General features: G+C 34.6%; 1 protein-coding gene across 2 annotated transcripts in view; it reads left to right on the forward strand.

The window, feature by feature from the left end:
- The window catches only part of FRAS1 (Fraser extracellular matrix complex subunit 1), a 251,450-nt gene that overhangs the window by 218,534 nt on the left and 14,489 nt on the right, over positions 1-18,427 (forward strand). For both annotated transcript variants that reach the window (XM_072405386.1, XM_072405387.1), the window contains exons 50-62: positions 657-884; positions 1,259-1,372; positions 2,091-2,241; positions 2,850-3,009; positions 4,958-5,126; positions 6,814-7,060; positions 12,136-12,480; positions 12,922-13,082; positions 13,773-13,920; positions 14,992-15,197; positions 15,346-15,502; positions 16,181-16,381; positions 17,469-17,656. In XM_072405386.1, coding sequence (XP_072261487.1) covers positions 657-884; positions 1,259-1,372; positions 2,091-2,241; positions 2,850-3,009; positions 4,958-5,126; positions 6,814-7,060; positions 12,136-12,480; positions 12,922-13,082; positions 13,773-13,920; positions 14,992-15,197; positions 15,346-15,502; positions 16,181-16,381; positions 17,469-17,656 — 2,475 coding nt within the window. The remainder of the gene's footprint in view (positions 1-656; positions 885-1,258; positions 1,373-2,090; positions 2,242-2,849; positions 3,010-4,957; positions 5,127-6,813; positions 7,061-12,135; positions 12,481-12,921; positions 13,083-13,772; positions 13,921-14,991; positions 15,198-15,345; positions 15,503-16,180; positions 16,382-17,468; positions 17,657-18,427) is intronic.

Consider the following 18,427-nt stretch of genomic DNA (forward strand, 5'->3'; position numbering starts at 1 on the left):
CACACCAGTTATTCCAAGATAGTAAAGGTGGGACCACTGTGATGTTGTTGTTTCTCAGTATATGTGTAAGTGGACCTAAGGACAGTGGAAGTGTTTTTGAAAGTATTTTGGTTACTGTGGGTGACACTTGTTATAGCCAATATATAATACAAACTTGAAATAGATTTGTTCATTTGTTTGTGTATGTAGTATCATAAAGGTAATATCATAATTGTGAACACAAAAGGAGAAGCAGAGATAGGAAGGTAAAACAAACTAGAATTCTGAAGAGAAAATGTAACAGCTTCATACATCAGCAATACAATACAGGTAAAGGGGTGCTGATACAGAGAAACAAATGACAATTGTAACTTTGCCACATTCACCAAGACAAAGGTAAAAACCCTAATTATAAAGTGCAAAGTTCTAATATCTTTGTATTAAATATTTAGTAATTTTTTTTCATTACAATGATTTTTAGGATAGGTGTATTTTTTCTGCTTCTTTTGTTTAAAAAAGGAACAAAGGACGGTGATGTGTTGTTGTTCACTGTTAGATCCATTGCACCCTGTGTTTTAATTTTGTTGACTGCTAGTAATGTTTCAGTGCTGGGTGTTATAGTATATCCATAGTATCTCCCTCAGTTTGCTGACAACATCCCTGGTATTCCTTAACAGGCAGAATCAGTCACGTTCACCATTGTCCAGCCACCTCGATATGGAGTAATTGAGCGAAGCAGCAACGGACAGAGCTACCGTCAGACTTCCACTTTTACAATGGATGACATTTATCAGAATCGTATCAGTTACAATCATGATGGAAGTAATACTCTCAAAGACAGATTTTCTTTTACAGTGTCGGATGGAACCAACCCATTCTTTATTGTAGATGAGGGAGGAAAGGAAGTAAGTAGAGAACTTTTAACAACTTGATATTGAGAAATATCTTCTTCATTTTTTCTTTCTTCTTAAGAAAGAAAAAATGTGTTTTCTCTTTAGTATTCCTGTGTACTAATATGCATTTAGATTATACACTATACACAGTTGATATTTTTTATGTAAGAAAGATATAAAACAATGCAGCAACAAAAATGATGCATTTATTAAGTTGTTTTGCATAGCTTGCACATGTAGATAACCGTTTACTAAATGTTTTAAAGTCAGACTGCATTACTTTTGTCTACAACTGTATCCACCATCGCATTTGTTTAATCAGTTTATATTTTATACATCAGTTGTTTCCCATCCACTCAATAAATGTATACTAATTATGATTTCAGATAGTAACAGCAGCTCCTCAGAGATTTAAAGTTGATATCCTGCCAGTGGACGATGGGACACCAAGAATTGTCACCAACCTGGGTCTCCAGTGGCTGGAATACATGGATGGCAAGGTACTAATGTTTGTAGATTTTTTTTTTATTGAAAGCATGGTTTTTCGATTATGAGGACTCATTAGGACTGTTCTGGGGTGGTTTTGAAATCATGGGTTCATTTCCTCCATAGGCCTACATGCATGGGGTTTGTTTGTTTGTTTTTTTCTTTACAAGTTGGTGTGGTTACCCTCCAGGTATTCTTTTCAGCTTTCCTGTAAAAATATTAGGAATGGCCTAAAATGTCTTCTTCCAAAGATTTTTGTGTTTTAACTGAAGATTTGTGTTTTATAAAGTGCATCTAGCTTATGTGGAGAAGATGAGTGAAGCGTCACGTAGCTAAAATTTGCAGGACAGAGACATGGATACCAGTATCTGCTGTAGCGATTTCAGGTGCTATTGTCATACAAGGGTTTACAGTTATATACCAAAGATTTACAGAGATTCACATGTTCCTGTGTAACAACCTGAACATGAATGACATTGGCAGGCTTCTGGTGTGCAGAAGTAGTGATGTTCTTGTAGTCAGTATTATGTTCATCATACCATAATGGTGAGCAAAGTAAATATGGTATTTGGCAGAGATGACAGTTTAATCATCATCATATTAATGTCCTGGTTGCAATTAGGGGTTAACAATTTGTGATTTCAAACTGAAAAAGACACATATTTATCTATTAACTTATAATGGTCTGTTTATTGAGCATTAGTGATCGCATTGTTTTGATTTTTTTCACAGGCTTCTAACTACATTACAAAGAAGGAGCTGATGATAATTGATCCAGACACAGATGACAAACAGCTTATTTATGAAATTTTAAGTGGACCTACTCATGGGTATTTAGAGAACAAGCTAAAGCCTGGTGTAATCATCTCATCTTTTACACAAGGTATTTTGTTTAAAAAAAAAAACACTATAGTGTGGTTTGAGTAATTGAAAATTTTGTGCTGCTGTTCCAAAATTTACATAACATTAATAATTTTGATATGAATATTTTACATGTTTACATTCTCCCATTCTCTACTTTCTTTATTTTTTGTATTTCATATCACCAATCACTATGTTGCAATGCTGAACAGAAAACACAACCTGAATGTTTAAGGAGCAAACATGGCTGTCCCCATGTTCAATTATTATATAATTATACTTTATATGCATAAACATTTGTTGAAAGCCTGACTGCAGAGAAAACAAGCTTACTATGTAGGGCTGCTATTCAGCAAAGCTACTGAAGAGGCAATGGGGGGCTAGTTGCATACAGAGGAGAAGCCTTAAGGAGGAAGGAATTAAGTAATAGGAAGTTAATCTTTGCAATGATGAGAAAAGAGAAAAAGTTTGTTGTCTCAGTTCAGTCTTAAAACATTAACTTCCAGCAATAGGATTGTGGATAAGGGTATTCTTTACTTGATTTCTATACTTGAGTTGATTTGTATTTTCTTTTGCTTCCATACATATTCTTCAGTTTTCTAAAAATGCAATTTTTTTGGTTTCTAACAGAGGAAATAAATCTTGGTTTGATCCGTTACATATTACGTGAAGAGAAGTACAAAGAAACAATGGATAATTTCAAGTTTCTTGTGAAGGATAGTAAACCAAACGTGGTTAGTGACAACATGTTTCACATCCAGTGGTCCCTAATAAGCTTCAGTCATGTTAGGTAAGCCTGTTCCTGATCCTGACTGTCTATGTACATTCTATGCTACCTGCCCAATCCATAAATTCAGTAGGGGTGAAAATATGTCTGGCTAAATTGTCAAACAGTAAGCAGTAGGTTATTTTTAAAAGCACACTGCATGCACCCAGTGAATCACTGATAGTAAATGTAAAGTGTAATCATAAATAGATTTTGTAAGCCATATACTGTAGGAAACATTTATATATCTCTCACATATTTATTAAACCATGGGAGATACATAATGCAATATTACCCACAGTTGTTGTTGTGCATCGTCCTTCACATCACCTTCTTGCGTGTTTCCCTTCTGATAAAACCAGAAACTTGTTAGGAATCACAATATGTGCTTCTGATGCTTGAATCAGTCATTTGTCATAGAGATAAGACAGAATGCAGAGAACAAAGTAGCAATTTAATAGAGATGTCTGGTCCACCCTTTGTTATAGTCTAACATACACTTTAAACTACTTACATTCATTGCAACAAAGATATTGATAAGTGGATATCTATACCCTGACAAAAAATACAATCTTGTGAAATAGGAAGTATGCTCCAGGGAAGTTGTTGACTTTTTCATCATATTTCAACAAATAAAGGTGAATTGAATAGCAAGTTGTATTTTTCAAAAATCACAAAAATATTAATGATGTAATAGTGTGTTGTGAGAAGAGTAAGTATTGTTTGCCCAATAAGCTAGCCTTGCTTTCTTATTTTTGTATTACTGACTTCTTGTAGGCATTTTGCAAACTTGTTCACAAATTAATTAATGAAATGTTTGACCTCACTAAGATTCCCTTAGTTGCAAGATGTTTCTGTTCTTTGTTGCATATACCTCCTGAAGGTTTAGGGTTCTTGGAGACTTCTATTAGAATCTGCAATCATTTTTAGGCTAAATTTGCTGGGCCCACCAGTCCTGTAAAAATAACCAATGAATTAAAATCTATGCCATTTTAGATTATTTCTATTATGGTGGAATAATTAATTTCAAATCATTTAGTGATGTTTTGTAATCCTTTGCTAAACTTGCAAGCATCTAAAGCCTTTGTGAGAGCTCCTTTGTTGAAATCATGACACCGCATGTGGGTAGCAATAATGACACCAGAACCTAGATATGTGAGGTTTAAAAAGGTTAGATTTCACCAGTATATATACCAATTAAATTCTAATCATTGGAACCTACGCTGGAAAACCAGGTTCCAAATATATGGGTTTAAAGTTAAATTTGGGGGCACACCTAATATTTATTTGGGACAAATATGAATCATGAATAACTTAATATTATTCATGATTATAACGATGAATACATTGTGTCAAGTGTACAGGTAATTTGTTTTATTATAAAACCTTTATCCGTAGACACTGTTTGACTGAAGATAAATTATTGTCCTCTTCTAATATATTCAAAAAGTCAACACTTTACATAGGGTGTACTTTAACTGCATTTAAAATATGCTATAGAATGTTAAATATTTTCATAATGCATGTGCTATTGTTTCTACTCAGCCTAAAAATCACACCACATATAAGTAAGACTCATATAAGAGTCATTAAAGAAAAGCACTAATAAAATTAGCTCAGTGCCATTGCTGTGGACCTGCCTTACCGCCAGTTTACATCTACCTGGTTACGTCTTTGATGTATGTTATTTGTTCATATGTATATTAATCTGATTTTATGTGTGTGTGTGTGTGTGTGTGTGTGTGTGTGTGTGTGTGTATATATATATATATATATATATATATGTGTGTGTGTGTGTGTGTGTGTGTGTGTGTATATATATATATATATATATATTTATATATGTTTATTTTTTTCTCTTATTTCTGCTTCCTGAGTACATAGGCTGTTTGATAGCTTTTTATGTTATAGTATAAAGAAACAGCTACCTTTGTATTTGGTGTAAACAGAAAGGTTTTTTTTCTATTAACAGTTACAATGTGAGTGAAAAGGCAGGATCCATTAGTGTGACTGTAAAAAGGACTGGGAACCTTAACCAGTATGCCATAGTGCTTTGTCGCACAGAGCAGGGCACCGCTACATCAAGCTCCAGTGTGGGCTCCCGACAAGGACAGCAGGATTATGTGGAATATGCAGGCCAGGTAACCTTAGACCATGATTTGCACCGTCATCATTTTTATTACTGAGTAGCTAAGGTTTTTAGTTTTCAAACAGGAAATTTAGGTTCGTTTTATTTTAGCTTTTTTATTTCCACTTTTTTGTTGTTTTATAGCTTTTTTGATAAATATTTACATTCTGAAAGGTTTTCAAAGTGTTATCTAAAGAAATAGCAGAGCTTCCTTTGAAGCCCCCTTTGTATGATGGAAACTTTGTTCTGGTAAAAAACAGGCTATAATCAGCATATCAGAAAAATGAACATGTTAGTGATGTGAAAATGAGAGGAGGCAGTTCTGATGCATCTAGGAGCCAGAACTGTGGCCGTTCCTATAAATTCTGGGTGCCATTTAGTGAAAGTTAGACTATTCAAATTAGGAAATACATGTTTTAACTTTTATTGCTTAGACGTTGTATTTATGTGCTTTCAGTTTGGCTTTAATCCTTTACTAAATCAGCCCCAATGTTTTGGGGTTATTATTACATTTATCTAGGGTTTCTAGAATAATATTGGAGGAAGAAAAAAAAAACATGGACCTTTTTAAGGTTATAATGGAAGGAAACAAGGGGGGGGGGGGGGTTAGAAAGTCATATTATGTACATATGTAAATAAATGTCATAGAGTGCAAGAAAAAGATGCAAAAACAATATTTTATTATTAAAGTAGGTAAATAACATAGCTCGACCTGTCTGTGGGTTTTTAGATTAGGAATACATCAATACAAAATTAGACCAATACATAGGTGATTTACTGAGTTCTATGCGTAGAGGATTTCTAATATCCCAACACGTTTCACAGGAGTGCTTCTTCAAGGGATGTAGGATAGGTAGAAATCAGACATCTACATGAGAGAATGTGTAATTGTGTGTCAAGTTCCAGTGGTTATAGATCATGGTAAGAGTATTTCAATGAGAAGATTAGAGTTACCTAATAGGATTGGTCATAAGAGGATTTTGATGTGTTAAGGTGGGTTAGTCTGGGTTATGCTTTAAGGCGGAAATTTCATGGAGCTGGAGATTCCAGAGGGAATCAGCTGGAAGGGGGGAGGTCCTTGCCCGTAGACGAGTGTTGTGTTTTTACCCCACCTGTGGGGTCAAAGTGACCTAGTGGAGTGGCCCAGGATGTGTCCAGGAGCCTAAAACAGAGGAAAGGAAGAAGGACAAAAGAAGAGGGGGGTTGATAGTTATTTACACATGTACCCCCCCTTCTTTCCTACCATTAGAACAATATTAACGTCTATGTTTTTTTGCTTCTTCATATTTATACACAAGGGGGTTTAAAACATACAAGCTACTAGGTAATTTTGCTACCTCTCACACAGATTTACTTTTTACAATAATAGTATTTACTGGCAATTAGAATTTTATCTGAAAATATTTTCTATTTTCGATTTAGCATCTAAAGTGTTTCTACTTTCCCTCCTATGTCATTTTTTTTGCCATATCAATGGAAGAAAACTATACAGAAAATTGCTTTATAAAAACGTTATAGTTTTTTGTGTGGGCGTAATTAGAAAAGTTAACAATAGCAGTAAAATTGCAGTGATAGGTAAGAGCGGAATGAGATAGTTGAAGTGCTTTTGCTGTATTTCAACCGTGAATATTCTAAATTCTGTAAAATAAATCTATTATAGTAATGTAGAGTGACATATATAATATGTTAAATTCCATCAGGTGCAATTTGATGAGCGAGAGGACAGCAAGGCCTGTACCATTATCGTCAGTGATGACCAGGTATATGAGGGCATCGAACATTTCTCAGTGGAATTGAGTATGCCAGCCTATGCACTTCTGGGACAGATCACTAAAGCCACTGTTAATATTAATGACACTGAGGATGAGCCTACTCTGCAGTTTGATAAGAAGATATACCGGGCCAATGAAAGTGTAGATGTCCTGTCTGTGCCTATCGAGAGAAAAGGTTTGTTATCTTTTCTAACAAAAAATGCTTCATAGTTTGTACATGTAGAAAATCTATGGCATATCATCAAACATACGCATCAGTTGACAGGTTTTGGTATGTAAATAACAACATTTATTTCATTTTGGCTTTTTCTTTCTAGCATCACATTTGGGGGAAATAAACTGTTTTCACAATCAGAAATAGCAACATTACCAGTTTATGCGCAAAGCATTAAAGCAACCTCTCTGATTAGTATGGAAACTGACAAATGGCATTTCAGTACCAAGTCACTGCCCCAGAAAAAGTTAAACTTCCAACACTTTACGGGTAGCTCCCATATTAGATAACCATGGCTATTCCTCTTTTTGACGGGTGCTCCATTTTTATTTTTTTTGATCAGTTTCCTGTAATGCTGTGTTGAAAGAATAGTATGGTATGTTTAAGTGTATTACATTACTGTATTTTTAGTACCCCTTATATGTGGGACACAAACAGTTTATAAGAATTCCCTTTAGTGGCTAGTCTTCCAATAGGTAGTGATTAATTAGGTCTATCCTCAGGACCCCCAACAAGTCTTACACTTGACCTGTCTACGATTCTCCAAAATCTTTATTACATAGGCCATTGGTTGCCACACAGCCTCCTCTACAGAGGTTTCCTGGCTGGGTGCAGATTCTTCCACACATGTACGCCACAATCAGAAATATATTTCTATGTATTTCTCAGTGTTTTTTTTCTATAGGCATTAAAAAAGCTTACATTTCATCCTTTGCTTTTCTTAGCCAAAATACCGCACCCACCATTCCCCTAATTTAGGTACATAAAGTCTCCATACCTTATGAAAGTTGGTTTATTTAAGATGCTACTTAATTTACAGAAAATGCTTGTCAACTGCCCTCTAGTGGATAGTCAAAGGAATGACATTCTAATCTCCACAGACCACTGAATCGTTTAGTACAATTATAGCACGCTAGCCAACAACAATATGCTTTTTAGGGGGAAAAAATGAATTACTGTGTGTATATGAGAAAGTAATTGAAACATTTTGTACGCATAACAGTAACATATTGAGCAATTTAAGCCTAACACAATTAGTATGAATTTAGATATGCAGAAAATTCTGATGATACAGCGCCTCTGTAGTGTGCAATAGTCACATTGCTTTAGCTTTGGGTTGAGATTACAAAACAGATTGATGAACATATTTTTGTACAAGAGAAACATTTTATTCATCTTTTCCAGCCAGGACATTATTAAGTAATCGGGGCTTGTGCTGTGTCAGTCAAGGAAACCAGTGATGTAAATTTCTTTAGTAATAGCCACTTAATAGCCATCACTGTGTGCTTAAGTGGTTTCATTCCTAAATGAAAATCTGTAAAATTTACAATTCAGTTACTGCTCTTCAGCTTTCCGTAAAATATCAGCATTGCAGGTGTACAAAATGCAGTTACCTTCATAATCAGCACGTTTGTGGTGCAGGCTTAAACTTTTTAGAGATATATTGTATAGCACAATACTGTAACCCTTTTATGATAAGGTCATTGCTGCCTATTGTTTATAAGTGTAAAAAGTGCATCATGCTAAGGAATGTTTATAAATAGAATGGGGAACAAAAGGGCTTAATGCTTTCTTTAACTATATTTCCTGACCAAAGTGAATGGTAAACAGATTTAAAACATAATTTAACCTATTTATGTTTTCTTTAACCCTTGCTTTCTTAGGTCCTTTTCTTCCTAGAATATCAGAAATGACCTCACATCCCTTCCGATATGTACACAGTGTGGAAACATGGTGCTTTTACTGACGTTAGGAGCATGCTTTAGAATATTCAGAAGTTTAGCACTGTACCTCAGCTGTCATTGAAAGCTGATAGTTTCAGCGCTAGTGCTGGCCAGGACCTGCGGGAGACAATAAGTGCTGAGACAGGCAGCCACTGTCCCAGTGCTATTTTAAAACTACACCTGACACTAAACCTGACAGGTGAAATTATATAAATATTATTATATCATAATAAATAGAACTAGCATCTGTCCTTATTTCAATGGTTTGTAATCCCCTGCAAAACAGCCCTCAGACTAAAAGACAGACAGCACTTTGAAAATATTTAGGGATCTAAAGTTTTGAACAGTGCTGTCACTCTAACAGTGTAAGCACATTTGCAGGAGGGAGGAAAAAATGACTAACTTGTCAATGGGTGCTGCTTTATTGCCCAATAATAGGCATGAGCAGGTCCTGCTCCAAATTATTTTACATGTAATATTTACATGTGACTTTTTTTTGTACCTTTAATAATTGCATGTGACTTATTTGGCCACAACTCAAAATATTAATAATAAAAACTGTATTTATTTTGCACCTACATAAAGAAAAACAGCAGTGCTTTAAATCAATCAATATCCCCTCCAATCTATATCAGTGTAACAAATCCATAATCAATAAAGCAATCAAATACTCTGGTGAAAGTTAGTAAACACGAACGCGCTTATCGTGAGAGTGTTATTTGTTAATGTTTGTTATAGCGCTGGGATTAAAAATTATTTTTATGTTAGAATTTCTTCTCTTTTAATTGTTATATCCATGGAGCTGGATTTGGACTACATTTTCTGAACACCAGGAAGGTTAAAACGGAATAACTTCCAAGCTCAGTTCCTAATGAAAGTAACACACTCCCAAAACTACATAATACTTGAGTCCTAGAGAGTAACAACAGATGCACTGTATTGTCATCCTAAACAGCATGTTACAAGCAAACTATAAATTATAAAACATACTCTCTAGTTTTAGAACATCTGGTCAAACCTTCTTTTGTACAATTTTGGAAACAAGAATTAGACACACCTTCTCTAAATCCCATCACTGTACATGCACAACATCCTGATTTTGCTTTAACTACCTAGTGAATTGCTGGCCTAAACAAATGTGCAGTCAGTTTAATTGCAAATTAAAAAAACAAGATTAGCGTGTTCAGCCCCTTTATAAACAAGGTAGCAAAGCACAGTTCTAATACCTCATAGGTTCCCTTTAAGCTCCGTCACATTAATGACTTTGCAGTAAACTTCCTTTCTCAGGAAAGCATCCTTTTGATTTGGGTTACAAGCATGGTATCTCCGAGGGAAGCTTTTATACATAAAGCATTTTATTTTCATTGCTAATCCTCTAAAATCGTTGTACAGACATCATCAGTACATTACAAATAAGAATCTGCTTGAATCAGACAGAGATACCAATCTTAACTTCATTTCTTGTCTGTACATTGCAAAAGTTATCACTCTGTATTTTGTGATACTTTGCAAATAAAAGAGAAGAGCTTCCTTGCACAAACATCCTCTACAAAACTTCCATTAAAGTTTGTAGCTGATGGTAACTTCACAACTTCTTATCCTGCTGAATCCTCATCAATAAACAGCTCTGTGATTGCTTTGGTTGTGCTGCACTTTGGTTTGACTTTCTATAATCTGTATCCTGGCGAATGTCAGATCTAATGGAAACTTCTTAACAGGCAGCCCACGGCAGTAGTCTATTATAGATATCTGCACTGCTGCAAGCAGAGACCCTTTTAATCTAAAAATGCACTGTGGTCTAAGACAATATTATCTGGCAGTTAAAAAGCTATTTTTTGTTTTCTTTTTTTAGTTTTTCTTATGATTTCTCTGTGTTTGCAGTTTTTTCATGTCGCTGTTTCTTATCTGTAGAGACTTCTAAATTACTTTGATTACGGCTTTTCTTTACAGGATTGCTTTGTAACCTGCAATGAATTTAAAAAAGCTTTGCAACGTAAACAGTTTGAGAACTGTGTAGAGCATTCTGTATTTTTTCCACACATAGGGTCTTATGGGTAAAAATACAGAAGAGACCACCAGGCAAATTGCTACTGCACAAAGTCCCAGTAAGGTGGTTATAATAAAAAAACAAAATATTTTGCTATCAGTACAAATAGTATCTGTAGATCAACCAAACACATGATGGTAGAGGGCAGCTCTGTCAAAGGGCAATGTCATGAGAATGTCAAGGAGAATGTAGGGAGACAAATCAAGGAGATAGGATGCACATCAAACAATTCCAAGTATGAACAAATTTATTCCAAATTTACACCTTATCCCCCCACCAAGAGTCCACTTACCAGAGATGCAGTCAGCAGACTTTGGAGCTGTCTTTTTCTTTTGCATCTACAAAGTATTTGTAGATACACTGATTGATTGCCATTGCCATTTTAGTTCCTATGTTTGAAACTGATATTTTATCTGTTCTTTATATATATATATATATATATATATATATATATAAAGAACATCTTTAAAAACAGAGCATAACAGCAGTTGTTTTAGCTGTTTGCCCTAAATATAGCTATCTATAAGCTATTCCTTTCTTTATGTAAATTTTGGATTGAGCTGTTGAGGTGTGTAGACAGAGTTTAGACCAATTAATTATTTCAGGTAAGCATTTAAGTACATGTCATTTTGGAAAATAGAGCAGGTAAGAATGGCATAAAAAACATAAAAAAGGAGCTAAGAACTTGCCTGTAGAAAAATGTACTAAAACTTTAATGCAATATTTCATATTTACCCGTTTAACAAATAAAATTATTGGTTCTGGCCAAAATAAAGGTAGCAATTACAAAACCACTATATATTCTCCTTTAAACCACCATCATTACATCATTAGCATTACAATAAATTGTTTCAAAAATACAGAGGACTTCTCTTTGCAGATGTTCAATACTTTATTAGGTATGCAAACACAATTGCCTTATTAGCACTATGAGTTAACTGCAGCTTCATAGTAGTGATGGAGTGATACCTTAATACTTAACCAGTTGTGTACCTGTATATCAATAGATTTTTATCTCAATGTTTCTGTAATTTTTTTTTTGTTTTTAATAAAAACTGAGTCAAAAATTGAGCATCAGGAACATCTGTGGATGTCCTCTACTTTATGTATACATGTGTGTGTAGTACCCTTTATTTAGATGGTCTAGAGATATATTTCTTGTCTGGATGCCATATTCATGTTTAATATTTTTTTGTTAGGAAGATTTCAAAATAATGGTTTATCACAAAATAAATGGTTTGCCTAAATTGTATTTTTGTCAACAGGTGACTCTGGAAGTGTTGTCTCTGCTATATGCTACACAATACCAAAATCTGCTAAGGGGAGCAGTCTTTATGCTCTTGAATCGGGCTCAGACTTTAAGTCTAGGGCGATGACCAGCGAAAATCGTGTCATTTTTGGTCCTGGAGTCACAATGTCTACCTGTGACATCAAAGTGATTGATGACAGTGAATATGAAGATGAGGAGGAATTTGAGATAGCCCTTGCTGATACCTCTGAAAATGCCAAAATTGGTAATATTGCTGTGGCCAGGGTTGTTATTGAAGGACCCAATGATGCTTCAACTGTCTCATTGGGAAATGCCACCTTTACTGTTAGTGAAGACACAGGTATAAATATGTTTTTTGTACACTGAATTTGCTTGGTTTTACTTAATATGTATTCCTAATAGCTTCACTAGAAATGTTTTAAACAATTCAATGTACAGTTATCTTAGCTTATTTTAGTAACTCTCTTTAGAATATGCATTTTTGTATCTGCCTAAGGGTGATGAAAAGTATTGGCAGAATACTTTTCTCGTACTCTATAAAGACTGCCGTAAAAGGTTCTACTACATTTCAGTGTGTTAGCTTTTCCTTCTGTGGTTACTAATACCAATACTATGTATTGTCATGGATTTTTGCCGCTGAACATTTTTGAACGTTTGCATGTCGCATTTAAAACACATGGTAAATCTGGGTTGTCTTCTGATTGTTTCAGTTGTTATGTTTCACTCTTTCCATTCTACAGAGTTTTTTAATAATGGCCTAATGTGTACTGTCCTCCTACAGGCTCCATTGAGATACCTGTTCTCCGAAGTGGACCTGACCTTTCAGTTCCAACATCCGTATGGTGTGCTACTCGACCCTCAGATCCCCCCTCTGCTACTCCAGGGATTGATTATATCCCTAGTTCCAAGAAAATTGAATTTAGAGCTGGTAAAACAATAGAGGTATGTAAATTCAGCATAGTGATATATTTTGAGAAGCAATAGTAGATACTCAAGAAATAAAACATACAGTTTGCATGGACCTTTAATGGCATATTAGAGTAGAATGCACATTATTACAGTGATTTTTATAGGCAGCCTCCACCAACTGTTGTTTCTGACTACCATAAACTAGGTTAGCTGGTTGCACATGTGTTACAGAAATGTGAAATATTTGATTTACTTTATAGGTTTTCAGGTACATACATATCTGTAAATATTATTAGTACATTTTTACTTTATTTTGGTATAATGATCTATTAGGTATTGTCTTGTTAAATTTAGTGGCTGATGAGCTGTTAGTTTTAGGTATTAAGGTCTCTTTAAAATCCCTTATACTATGTGTGTATTTTAGTAAACTTCCAATTTTATGAGAAAATTAAAAAAAAGACCCACAAGACGTGCCTAGCTTTACTCTATGATAGCTTTAATTAAAATGTCCACAGTGCTTCCTATTATTCCAATTAAAATGCTGTAGAGGTGGTTAGCAAGGTACAAGACTTTGTTGTAAAGTATTAACACTTATTTTAGACATATTTTATGTAGTAAGGTTGTTTTGAATAGTTATTTGCACAATTAAACATACTTTGTTGAGTACATTGAGTGAATATTTGTAATAGAAAATATGTGATTTTACTTACTTCTGTATTTCAGCATTGCTCTCTGACAATCCTTGATGACACACAGCACCCAGTTATTGAAGGACTGGAAACCTTCATTGTATTTCTAAGTTCTGCACAAGGGGCTGAACTAATCAAGCCATTTCAAGCAACTGTTACCATTAATGATACCTTTCAGGATGGTATGCTTTTTTTGACCTTTATGTTATGCCTTTTGAGTCACTGGATATTCTGTAGCTATTTACAGAGTAGATAGAATCATTTAGAAGTACCCATACCTATCACAAGCACAGGTCAGTTTTCAATAGAAACCAATCATCATTTGGCTATGTCTTTAAAATGAAGGAGAAAGCTTGGAAAGATACAAATTCCATGCACATAGTGACACCGGTATAAACTGAAAGACCACTGTTTTAGCCCAAGAGGCACTATACTGCCCATATCAAAAAGTACCTTATTCCCGCAAATGATAGGACAGTAAGTATCAACTATGGGTTCCAAGATGCTACCTAGTTGTACAGCTACTGCATGAAGAAATTCACAACACTGCTACCGTGCTCTACTTTCTGGCGGCTATCACCCAATCACATGTAGGCAGCATCATCTCACCAGCTCAGCTGTGTGCTAGTCCTCTGGAGTAGGTATTCTTGTTGAATAAAAATATATAAAAAAAGAGATCAACAGAACAGAGATAAAAAAAAGTACTGGAAATAAGGGAAACTGGTAATTTGGTAAATAAAAAAACAAAATAGCAAACACATATGGCTATTGTTTATGATGCACAGTGCACAGAGCAAAATTAGGCACACTTGCACCTTACTCTGTTCCCCTTTTTATTGAGGCCCTCTTCCCCTATCCTAATTTACTTAACCTACCTATCCAAAAAAACCTGTGGGAGGAGTTAGTTAAAAAACTCACCCTTTTCCATGCTTCCGTAGTATACAATATATAATACACAACACAAAGCCCAGGGAATGCAAAGTATCCAGACTCCTGCAAAGTGATTCTATAGCTTCATAAATGTGTACATCTGCTTTGATAATACATTGTTTATTGGTATGTTTCTTTATTTCATAAGAGCAGGATAATTTAAAATTGTAGACACACTGAGAAATAGGCAGGCAAAAAGGGGAAAGCTAAAGAAATGTATTTCACATTTTAATTGCTGTTATCTCTTTTTTTGAAACATTAACTATTGTCTGTTGTTTGGTTGCTATGATTGTATTTATATCAGCCTTTTGTTTCCCCTATAGTTCCCAGCATGCAGTTCAATAAAGATGTATTGACAGTGAAGGAAAAGGATGGATTACTTCATGTTCCTATTATACGTACTGGGGATCTTAGTTATGAATCCTCTGTGCGTTGTTACACACAGTCTCAGTCTGCACAAGTGATGGATGATTTTGAAGAGAGAAGAAATTCAGATGATTCCCGCATCACGTTTCTTAAAGGAGAAAAAGTAAGCATGATTGATTGCATGATTAACATATATAAAACAAATGTATAATATCCCTTTTTTCAGCAGTAACAGTGGCTTGATAAACTATTTCTCTGTTGCATTATTTGTATTTTGAGTATAAATTGATATATCTACATACTTTTCATAGGTGAAAAATTGCACAGTATTCATCAATGATGACTCAGTGTTTGAACCAGAAGAACAGTTTAAGATTTATCTTGGCAATCCACTTGGCAGTCATTGGAGTGGAGCCAGGGTGGGGAAAATTGATGTGGCCACCATTACCATCTCTAATGATGAAGATGGTAAGTACCATAAATATGTGGAACCCATTACTAACATTTAAACATCTCAAGTGTAATGGATAACTATATTCCTAGGTAAGTTTTTAATTATTGGATTTTTGCAGTAGACTTACAGAACATATTTAGACATATCCAATTCACATAACACAAAGCAGAACATTCGGATGCAGCAAGGTACTAACTTCATCTATTTCTCATCTATATGCCACATAATGCCAGTATGTGTATATCTAGATAGTATATAAGTTGTGTATATCTGTTATATTTATGTATATATATGTTAATACTGTGTTTCTCAACCAGGATTTCATGAAACCCTGGGGTTCCTTTAGATGTTGCTAGGGGTTCATTGATTATTAAGTATTTAATAAAGTATTAAGTATTTTAAGGTTTTCAGGTCAATTTATTTGATACCAATGATCTTTTTGGCTATCAGTAAGCGTGACATTCTTCCCACTGGCCAGCAATGTAGGAGGCATTATTCCTACTGATGCATTGAGGTGAGGTGTAAATGCAAAATTATAGCAGTGCTGTCCTGCAGATCCGAAAGTTATTTCAAGGACAATGTTAAAAAGTTAGAGAAACACTATGGTAATGTGTTAAATGTATAAGTGATCACTTAACTTGCTAGTAAAATAATATTCATGAATCTGTATGACCTTATTAAAACCCATACAGCACCAACTATTGAATTTGAAGAGTCTAATTATCAGATCCGAGAGCCTCAGGAGCCAGATGGAGTAGCTACATTAAACATCAAAGTGATCAGAAGAGGAGATCAGAATAGAACATCTAAAGTCCGCTGCAGCACACGAGATGGATCTGCTCAGTCAGGAGTTGATTACTATCCAAAAAGCCGGGTTCTTAAATTCACCCCTGGTGAGTTTTTTTTTTTTTTGTAGAATGTATTGAAACTGAGGGTAGTGAACTTATAAATGAAATAAAGTTGAAATGTCTTTGTGGGTTTGAGTCCTGGTAAAGGAGACTTCAGGGTCACTAGAAAAACATATAAGAAGAATTGGGCAAATTTAATTTGCCCAGAAAAACCCATCTGCCCAGTGTTTTTGCATTTCAATAATATAAATCTTCAGCTGCTGATATGTATGTGGGGTTCATATTTTTACATCAAACAAAAGCCAGTATTTATTTTTGTAATTGTTTAAAATCTTTTAAATTAAAGATTTTCAGATATTTATTTAAATCTGCATTTTTATTTTATTTTATAAAATAACCTCAAGAACGAATACATTTTTTTTTACAAGATTTTCCACCTGGGAATGTATCAATGAATGTCAGATTCACTGCTTTATAAATTGGGCCTCTAAGACATTTTCGACAATTGCGCACTTGCAACCTCTGGGACCTCATGTGGCCAGCACATACCTCGAACCTCAATTGTACTGAAACATTTTTGGAATTAATTTAAATGCAGATTGGGCTTTTTATTTAATATCAGTGCATAATGCTCTTTTGGTTTCATTTTCACATACACGCTCCAAAATCTTGTTGAAAGCTTTTGTAAATGAGTTTAATCATAGATTTGTAATGGAATGTCCAACAAGCTCATATGGGTTTGATAGTCAGGGGTCTACAAATGCTAGTCCATTTATGTATAAAACATATTGATAATAAAATGTTTTGTTAAATGTTAAATATTTCAGTCATTTGTGTGTTTGTACAGCTATAGATGGGTGCTTTAAATATAAAGGTATTAACAAGAAACATAAAAAATAAATAAGTAGATGTAACATAAGGAGTAGGACCAATTAAATTGATGCAATTTGTTTCCAGCATATCATTGCGCTATTTTTGCTTAATGCATCGTGGATATCTTTATTTGGCAAGGCCACATTTCATACCAATTCTCATAAAAGACCAAGTTGTCACAAACACATTTATTTTTCAGAAATAACATTGAGAAATGTATCAGCTAACATGTTCATGGTTTATTTGTCACTGTTTGTAGGTGTTGACCACATCTTTTTTAAAGTAGAGATCCTGTCAAATGAGGACAGGGAATGGCACGAATCCTTTTCAGTGGTTCTTGGGCCAGATGACCCAGTTGAGGCTGTTCTTGGTGATATCACAACCGCAACAGTAACAATTCTAGATCAAGAGGCAGCAGGAAGTCTGATATTACCATCACCACCAATAGTAAGTGCTGTGGTATATTGTTATACTTTCTTTATTAATATTATGTATCATTTGTTAAATTTTAATAATATTATTTTAGGACATATGTAATGAGTAAAATATAATATATAAATGAGTATATATTGTGACATTAGTAATATTGATAGTACCATTCAATTGTTAAAGCAGACCTACCACCAGGATTTTTACTTTACATAAAATGGTAGACAACCCTTGTCAATTTAAGGTAAAAATGACCTTCTTTTGGGGAAGGGGCGTTAACACCTTCCGTCTGACAGGATACTCACCTCACACATCCCAGGAGGCTTCTGTGTGCTTTTTCCAGGATGCCCAGGAGAAGCTTTTTCTTGAATAGGAAAAAATGCGTAGGATAGTTTGGTTGTTTGTTGGATTCCCCAGATTTTTCCATGATAGTCTATCTTGTCCAGTCTTAGAGAGCTTTATTAAATTAGACTGTTAGTGCTCACTCCTTACTGGATGACATATGCAAAAGTATCTGATTTCTGCAATTATAAATAATTACCTAGTACTATGCTAGCCTGTATATGCACTCTTGTGAGGCTGAAAGAAGGATTGCTTGGCTCCTTAAAATATGAACTCTAAGCAGAAATGGATGTGCAGTTAGATATGAGTCATTACTTGTGCCATAAGTAATTGCACTGAACGTGCTTTCACTTTAGTGTATTTATAATTTTAGTATAATGGTGCCTGTTGCTTTTTTATTGCTCATCCTGAGAGTTAAGTAACTTCATGAAATGAGCCTGCTAAATT

The sequence above is a fragment of the Pyxicephalus adspersus genome, chromosome 3 (assembly GCF_032062135.1).
Source record: "Pyxicephalus adspersus chromosome 3, UCB_Pads_2.0, whole genome shotgun sequence".
NCBI lineage: Eukaryota > Metazoa > Chordata > Amphibia > Anura > Pyxicephalidae > Pyxicephalus > Pyxicephalus adspersus.